This window comes from Pagrus pagrus, assembly GCF_965226575.1.
Source record: "Pagrus pagrus genome assembly, chromosome: 13".
Taxonomy (NCBI): domain Eukaryota; kingdom Metazoa; phylum Chordata; class Actinopteri; order Spariformes; family Sparidae; genus Pagrus; species Pagrus pagrus.
This window is the reverse complement of record NC_140197.1, coordinates 5,038,162-5,047,223: the sequence shown is the minus strand read 5'-3', so window position 1 is coordinate 5,047,223 and position 9,062 is coordinate 5,038,162. Positions and strand designations below refer to the sequence as shown.

Genomic DNA, 9,062 nt, shown 5'->3' with positions numbered 1-9,062 from the left:
CATAATTCACACAGTGAAGGTCGAACGATAGCAAGATGCTATTTTTGACTGGATGGTGACTTCAATTTTCATTTTTATTGTCATATAATTTATTTCCGAACTTTCTAGCGTCCGTCCCTTCTTCAGATTTAATGAACATCTAACATTTGCTCACACTGAACAAATGAAGCGCTACACTGTGGCTGCAGGACGCCTCCTCTCAGCGCACTCCAATGCGCGTTCCCTACACCGGAAGTTCCAGTCAAGTCGTTAGCGTTCATGAGCACGGCAGGAGTGAACCGGCAAAGACGATACCGGGGGAAGACGAGGAGCCGGTGGACGGTGGAAGACCACACAATCCACGGAATGAAACATAGTGCTACTTGTCTCTCAAACTTCTGCTGTTACCCACTTGACGGTAATTAATCTAACGCATGTTTCGTCGAATCAGCGGCGTTATGTGAATCGGTTTGATAGCGACTTGCTAGCTTTAGCTAGCTTGCTCACGAAGTTAGCCTTGGAGCGCTAACCAGTGTTGGTGCCCCGACAGCCGTAGTTAGCCAGCTAACATACAGCTTTTCGCCAGCTAACCTAAATACGTTTCTTCAGACAATCATTACAATAAGCATGTGTAGCTGTTCGATACCAGTTGGCAGACATTAGCGTAAACCTTCAGGAAAAGAATCCCAAACAAAATGGTCGGCTAAGTTATCAAAGAATCAGTTGCTCGCTGACGTCGTTAGCAGTGATGTAAGCTAACGTGCTAATGTTAGCTTACTGTTTAGCTACGCCCATAGGCCCTTAAATTCCTTGACGAATAAATAATGCTTGCTACATTTTTCATCTGTACTCTGGGCATAGAAACAAGCAATATGATGTGAGTTTTCCAATGTTTTTATTAGATTCTGGTTATCTCTTAGTTAGGAAGCAGTTTGAGGAAATAGGCCCAAGTTATCAAGCAACAAACGTTGAACATGTTTGCCTGGATACGTGAATGTTGTTTCGCTTTAATTCAGGTTTGTTGTTTAATTGCGTCAACGCATTTCCCCCCACAGTTCCTTATTCTGCACATCCACACACCAAGAACCTGAAGTGTTGAAGGGCCCAGTCTATATCCGAGGAAGGGGGTCGTTGCGACTGTCCGCTCCATTGCCTGGGAAAGAGAGTCTGTTATTTCAGTGTGCCCGGTGTGACAGAAGAGGAGTGTGTGACCATAGTGTGTGAGCAGCTCTCCCTATGTGTGTCACAATGGGGGACATCAGTGACCTGGACCGACAGATAGAGCAGCTCAGACGCTGTGAGCTCATTAAGGAAAATGAAGTGAAAGCACTGTGTGCCAAAGCCAGGTAATGGATCAACTTGTACAGACACGGTGAACAGATGTTGAATATATACAGGAGTCAGCAGACTTTTTGATTAATGCCATGTATCAAGTGACCTGGGTAGCAGGGACGACACTCGACACTAATTGATGCAAAGATTTAGAATAAGTAAGTCGTGTCCTACTTACATACTACATTCAAATCTTGAACATAATTATTAATTATCAGCTGTAACGGTATATCACGGCTGTAACTTTGGTATGTCACTGCCATACCGCACCATGTCACAGCTCCCCACAGTTTGAGTGCAACACCACTGTGGTAAATACAAATCCCAGGCGTGTAACAGTTTATCAGACGTAGCATAGGTGCTAACTACAAACTAAACTCATGACATCAGAACCATGTGATGAGTTGAAAACTTGTATGTTGAAGTAAAAATGTATGTAACGCTGTGATCCTACCCTCTCACTGAAGTTACATAGAGCAGAAACAAGAGACAGAGACACCATTCACCCTGTTACAACACACTGTACCATCAACATGACGCTGTAGCTGATATTATAAGGTGAAATGGATGGCGTTCTTAGGATAAGTGTGTAATATAATATTGGGAACCAGCACTGTACTTGGCTAATTAGCTCACTATAACAACTGTTTCTTTTATAGCTTGTTTTAATACCCCTTTAAGTTGTCAACATTTGGGTGACAATTAATTATTTTCATTATAGATTAATCTGTTGGTTTCCCACGATTAATAATCTAGTCTATATAATGTAAAAAAATAAATAAAAAAAACCTCATCACAATGTCTGAGAGGCCAAAGTGACATCTTGAAATTGCTTCTTTTGTCCAACCAACGCTCCAAAACTAAAAGACTAATTAATTATCAAAAATTACAAAAAACAGCATAAAAATCCTCCAATTTAATACGACGGAACCAGAAAATGTTTGACATTTTTGCTTGAAAAATGACTACATTTTATAACTTAATTAAATTAATGTTATGTGTATTTTCAGAGAGATTCTGGTTGAAGAAAGCAACGTTCAGAGAGTAGACTCTCCTGTCACAGTAAGTAACATTTTCTATTAGAGCCCTACTGATATATTGGTCAGTCTGTATTGGCCTATGATAATAATGTCTTGTCTTTCTCTTTTCTCATAGGTGTGTGGAGATATACACGGTCAGTTCTATGACTTGAAAGAGCTGTTTAGAGTAAGTTTCTATCTTTTCTTACACATTGCTCATTATAGACTGAGTTGTTGCGTTTTTATTTGTCGGGGGTGTTGTATTTTAAAGTTGATTGGTGGTGCTGGACACGAGTGTAATATTCTGAATCTACATTGCTGAGCACAAGTCCTAAAGGATATTTCTGTGTGTGTTTTGTTTCTACTTTCCAAGCATTATCTATCATGATAATTGTGATTAAAGCAATATCGAAAGGCTTGCAAGAAGTAGCATTTTGTGCAGTATTGCGCCCCTACAGTTTCAGATTGCAATTCACCAATATACCACTGTCGTAAAGTTAGACGGTTATGCACGTGCATTGGTCTTGATTAAAATAAATTTCTTATGACAAAAACTAGAGAATAAACAACTTTGCTTGCACAGCCAAACATCAAGCAAGTGCAACAACACAAGTCATAGCAAGCCAGCTAATCTTACTTATTAGTCCAACAGCAGGAATGCCAAGCTTGGTGTCTGTCTGCAGCTTTATATTTTCCCCAAAGCTGAAGCCGAAGACTAAAAGTCAGATTGAGATTTACTCTTGCCTCTGGTCTTTTTTGGTAGTGTGGCATAGCCAGACCTATCTCCATAGTGCTGTGTCAGCAACATAGAAACGGCTGGCTGCACCAAATGTCATTGTGCGTTAAGGAAAAAAATGTTCAATTCATCAAACCAATCACAATTGTCTTGGATGGGGCTAAACCCAGGATGCAGTGAGGGTTACCCCTTGCAAGTGTCAGGGTCAATTGGTTTTGCACGTGGGGAGGCGAGCTTTGCAATAAAAAACATACATCTTCACAAAAGAAAAGGTAACAGCTGCAAGCTTGTTAAGGTTCATACTGTTAGCGATCAAGCTAGTGTTAGAGTAACTTGACTTTTTCAGCATGTATGTTGCTAGCTTGCAGGTTGTTGTTGTTTCCTGTATGATTTTGAAGCTGTTATCTGAAGGTAGAATAGTTTCATAATGTTGCTTTAAAATGTTGTCCTTTAATTCACTGCAGAAGGTATTATAATGTCTGGTTACCATTGGCAATGCCGTGAAATGCACATACAGGGCCAAAAAGTGATTATACTCCCACTGTAATGCAGACATGCTAACTGCAGTTGCACTGTTGAATTTTGATAGACCGTTAAATATGTCAGTGGAATTGTTTACCCTGTTTGCTGCATTTCTGCTGTGCCTTAAAGGATAACTGCCGTTTTTTACAACCTGGACCTTATTTCTAGCAAAATATATGATCATTTACTCACCCAGATAACTTTGGTGTCATTTGAAGTCGTTCGGACGAAATAAGATCCAGTGTAGCGCCGTATATCCATAATGCGAGTGACGGGGCAGCGACACACAGCCTCTATATACGAAACTAGTTCATTTCACCAATATTTTGTTACGATACGCTAGTGCTATTCCCCTCTGAGTCCGGGATCATCTGTTATCAACATCCAGGGTCAAACTAGCAGTAGCAGCTACTGGTAAACAAGCCGGGCTGTCGCGGGTGCGCGCAGAGCTCAGAGATGACATCTTCCAGGTCAGAGGTAGTAGGTCAACCTACAGACCCCGGATGTTGACAACAGACGAGCCCGGACTCAGAGGCGAATAGCACTAGCATATTGTAACAAAATATTGGTGAAACGAACTAGTTTCGTGGCAGATAATGCTCATAGAGGATGCGCTTCTGTGCCCCAATCACTCGCATTATATGGATATACGCGGTGCTACACTGGATCTAATTTCGTCCGAACGATGCCAAATGACACCAAAGTTATCTGGGTGAGTAAATGATCATATATTTTGCTAGAAATAAGGCCCAGGTTGTAAAAAACGGTAGTTATCCTTTAATCAAGTTGAAGTGGAAAAGGGCGATGTTGTTCTTTTTGGTTCAGGAGTCTTCGGGATATTTTTGTCATGTGTGTACCTACATCTCCTTGACAATTTGGAATTAGGGGAGGATGCATTTTGTTTCACTCTGCAGCTTGCAGGTCATGGCACCTAGTCGTTGTGCCTGTTGTTCAGTTTGTTAGTCTGTATTGGGGAGCAGCACTCCTGACAAACGGATGTGAGGTCAAGCTTGATACAGGTCCTATCTGACTGAAAATCTTAGGGACATTGTTTGTAATGTTGATGTATTTGCATAAAAATCCCAGTATACCATTATTAAACAACTTGTTTTAAACTTTCCACATGACAGGTTGGTGGCGATGTCCCAGAGACAAATTATCTCTTCATGGGTGACTTTGTGGACAGAGGCTTCTACAGTGTGGAGACCTTCCTCCTGCTGCTAGCTCTCAAGGTACACACGGTTTATCCTTTTCTCCCAGAGGTGGAAGTGTTGCACTTTGAAAAGAGATCAGATCTCTTTACCTGTACTGCAGGTTTTGTCATTAGATTCTCACATTGTTTTTGCTGCGCTGTCAACTTAATATTCTATTTTCTTGGGCTTATGAAATCCCCTGACTCTGTGTCTATGTCTGCGGTTCTCCTTAGGTGCGTTATCCAGACAGGATAACCTTGATTCGGGGAAACCATGAGTCCCGGCAAATCACCCAGGTCTACGGCTTCTACGACGAGTGCTTACGCAAGTATGGCTCAGTCACCGTCTGGAGATACTGCACTGAGATATTCGACTACTTGTCCCTCTCTGCTATCATTGATGGAAAGGTGAGATACATTGTCCAATATTTCCTTTCAATGACAACGAAACTTCATGCACTAAAATCCCCTGAGGCTTGACAGTTTAGCCGGTTGAGTGACTTCTCAGTTTATGATATGACATCATATGAGATGTATCAGATGCATTCCTCTCTGTCTTTCAGATCTTCTGTGTGCATGGTGGCTTGTCTCCATCAATCCAAACACTGGACCAGATCCGGACCATTGACAGAAAACAGGAAGTGCCCCATGATGGGCCAATGTGTGACCTTCTGTGGTCAGATCCTGAAGGTATACAGGTGTCCTGTCGAGTCATTTAAACATTGCATTAGTCTGTATGCTTATGAATGTTTAAATAAATGGTATTTAGCAAGATAAAAGGAAAATTGGCAATAGTGGTAGGATTTTATTTGGATAGACAATAATAGTTTTTAAAGTTTACAATTGTCTCCCTCAAACATTGATGCCATGGCAGCTTTTCACCTGACTCATCCTTCCTCCCATAGACACCACAGGTTGGGGAGTGAGTCCTAGAGGTGCTGGCTACTTGTTTGGGAGCGACGTCGTAGCCCAGTTCAACGCTGCCAACGACATCCACATGATCTGTCGAGCACACCAACTGGTCATGGAGGGCTACAAGTGGCACTTCAATGAGACAGTTCTCACTGTGTGGTCAGCACCCAACTACTGCTACAGGTGGGTAGATAAAGTAAAACTCATAGACCCTGTTTGACTGGACATAATATCAATGGCAAGAATGTGTTGTGGGGACCTGAAATTACTGGTCACCTTGTTGCATACGCTAGTCCTGCTTGGACCGTGGCTGATTCTGAAACCGCAGCAAAGGCTTAGACGCCATTATACCACTTAGGCGTACCACTTTTGGGACACTGACAGTGATGGTAACAAAACATTAGCGGCACGTAGCGCCAACAGGGAAGCAGAGCATTGTACTGCTAAACAGCACCAACAACAAGATGTATTTTAGCCACCTAAAAGAAGGCACACCTAAGAATATATACATCTGTTTAAGTGTACGCTATGTTTTGAACATTTTTGACGCTTTACATTTTTGTCAGACAGTCCTCTCCTTTGGGACTACATTCTCCTAACCAAACAAGATCTGTATTTCTACGTATTTCTTTTTTTAAGTGCCTTCTTTGAGGTGGCTAAGTACATCCTGCTATCGGTGCTGTTTAGCAGTACAATGCTCTGCTTCCCTGTCAGTACTACGCGCTGCTTCTTCCATACAGGGGGAGAGCTGATGGTCATCTAATGCACATAATACACTGACTAGGGATAAGTACCTCGTACAACCCCACATCAAAAGACTATCACTTCAAAATTAGATGTGAGGTGTCCTTTAGGTTTCTTCAACTTTTTAGATGGCCTTGTTGGGTATGTTTTTGATATACCCTTTTTCCACAGGTCAAAAATCCCACTTTAACACTCAAAGATTGGGCTTTTGTGTGCAATGGGAATGTGTACATTCTTTGATCTAAAGACCCGGCTGAACACGCTAAATTCCTCTGCGCAAAGTGATTCCGCTTTCTCAGCATCCAGTGGTGGCCCTTAAATAAAGAAGGAATTTGGGATGTGGTCTGTGGTCTGTTTAAGGATGTTTTATTACTGGACACAGTGTTGGAGGTGGAGCCCTGTTCGTTCCTATGAAAGCTGCTCAGTGGTGTTTTGAACCCCAAAAAACCCAGCTCCCCGGCTATCAGAATACCTGGATTGGCTACAGTGCTGGCTAACTTCCAGTTTAGCGCCCGGCTAACTTGAATGGGTATAAAATAATTTAATCGTGTGGTTCTTCTAGACTTTCCAAATGGCTCAAATTATGATAGTGACACGAGTCATTTCACGGGGGTTGTGATGCTCAAAAGAATTTATACACCGTTTAACAGATGCTTCTTTCACAATGGGTCTATTGTTTTCTCTTCTGTTACAACGGTTTCAGGTGTATTCGTGACGTGATATCAGTGACGCACAGCTTAACGTTTCAGATAAAAATCATAGCCTTGCCTGCGGGAAGTGGCAATTGGGTCAATATGCCATTTTTAGCAGGTGTACTTGCTAAAACAAACCTGTGTATCCTGCTATTATGGTGGAAAAGCAGCACTAAACTAAATCCTGTATGTCATCCCAAACTTGATTAGGTTAGGATTTCAGACTTGATAATCTAGAAAACAGCCATGCTTTGCTCTTTAAAGTTTTCTGAATGTCCTAACCATTTCTTTTTCTCTTTCCAATCAGATGTGGCAATGTGGCGGCCATCTTGGAGCTGGATGAGCATCTACAGCGGGAGTTTATCATATTTGAGGCAGCACCACAAGAGACCAGAGGTATCCCCTCCAAGAAGCCAGTAGCCGACTATTTCCTGTGAAGTCTTTGAGCGGGCAGCCATAATGTGTCAAAATCTCCAGTTCCATCTCTCACAAGCCACCCTCCATCCTGCTGCTGGACAGTTCTGTCAGTCTGAACTCAGAGCAGTTAGACAGAAAACCTGCCAAACCCTGCGAAGCTTCTTACAGCTTCAGCCTGATGAGCTGGATTTTTGCCACACTGCCCAAGCCTGACAGAGCAGTCGCTGTGAAAGGTGTAGGGGGCGAGGTGGATACTGGGCACATGACTGTTGTCACTTCTCCTTGGCTGTAGAAGATGGCCATTTTCTTTCTCCCCTCAGCCTCCTTCCATTTCAGTCTGTTCTCCTTTCTCATTCTCTGTAGATACGACACTGTCACTCTCCGACTTTACCTCCACCGCTCTTGTAGTATGTTTTTCATGACAAACATTGTCATTTAGTTTTAGAAGTATTGGAAGGAGTTAAATCTTTTTTTTTCCCAATAATATGCAGATGAGGAATTTTCACAAGCTCATCATTTAAGGAATTCCTTCAATGCATACGTTGTCTTTGTTTTTGATTTTTGTATAATTGTTGCAAAATGCGAAATGACCTGTTCTCCCAGCCCTCTTTGCTCTTATGTTTCTGTTTTAACCTTCATCCTCGTCATGTGTGTCACTATTTAACATACCCAGTGCTGCTGCTTAGCACCATCACAAACAAATACCAGAAATGTAATGACTGGCCAACAGGAGTCACTATATTCACCATTGTTTGCTCTCTTAATTCCTTTTAATCTACAAATCTCTGTAGGTCTGTCATTTTTGATATTGTGAGAATAAAGTTTTTGTATCAATGCTGATTTATTTTCAGGTGTGGTTTACTGACATGCATACTGACCATAGTTATATAGCCATGCTTTTTGACGTCATTGGTTGTCAGTAGCTCAGTAGGAAGAGTCACATTTAAAGGATAAGTTCTCCCAAAAATGGAATTTCAGTTCAGTCATCTCCTCCCCCCATTCTGATGGAAAGTCACAAGTTTCACAGCAAAACAGCGCTGCAGCATTCTTCTAAACTGAAGTGTAGCCCAACCTAAACTACTGCAGATAAAACCGTTGCTACATTTTTCATGCGATCATTTCTGAAAATCATTGTACCATGATATGAACATTGCTGCCAATCTGATGGTGTGTTGTCACTAAGATTTCCTACACTGATCATTTAACTGTTTAACTGTCTGTTTATCCGGGATTCCTGTTTGTATGAACAGTTAGTCCATTAGTCACACTCCAACCATTTATGTCATGTGATTAATGTGGGTTCAGATTTTGCTATTACATCGCAATCTTAGAGAGGAGGCATCCATCATGTCTCACTGAGGGAAATCACCCCGTGTGTCTCAAATGTAAAACATAAAATTGCACAGAACAATTATGCGTGGGATTATTAAAATATTAAGGCTGTAGACATACTAACATCATTGTTGATGTGCAGCTGAGCAATGCATGTGTTCATGAAGACAAGGGAAAATACTGTG

At 41.7% G+C, this 9,062-nt stretch overlaps 1 protein-coding gene across 1 annotated transcript; it reads left to right on the top strand.

Moving 5' to 3' along the window:
- Positions 1–233: 233 nt before the first annotated feature.
- Positions 234–8,385, top strand: LOC311268432 (serine/threonine-protein phosphatase 4 catalytic subunit B). The gene is made up of 9 exons (XM_084372090.1): positions 234–397; positions 1,035–1,325; positions 2,322–2,373; positions 2,467–2,517; positions 4,719–4,820; positions 5,015–5,188; positions 5,344–5,470; positions 5,686–5,875; positions 7,436–8,385. The coding sequence occupies exons 2-9, from the start codon at positions 1,216–1,218 to the stop codon at positions 7,563–7,565; spliced, it is 936 nt and encodes a 311-aa protein (XP_084228216.1). The 5' UTR covers positions 234–397; positions 1,035–1,215; the 3' UTR covers positions 7,566–8,385.
- The last annotated feature ends 677 nt before the right edge of the window (positions 8,386–9,062 follow it).

Excerpts from the sequence above, each read along its gene's own strand:
- LOC311268432 (XM_084372090.1), top strand. The coding sequence starts at position 1,216 with ATGTGTGTCACAATGGGGGACATCAGTGACCTGGACCGACAGATAGAG. Across the intron at positions 2,374-2,466 it reads GAGTAGACTCTCCTGTCACA|GTGTGTGGAGATATACACGG; the intron begins GTAAGTAACATT and ends CTTTTCTCATAG. Across the intron at positions 5,189-5,343 it reads CTGCTATCATTGATGGAAAG|ATCTTCTGTGTGCATGGTGG; the intron begins GTGAGATACATT and ends TCTGTCTTTCAG.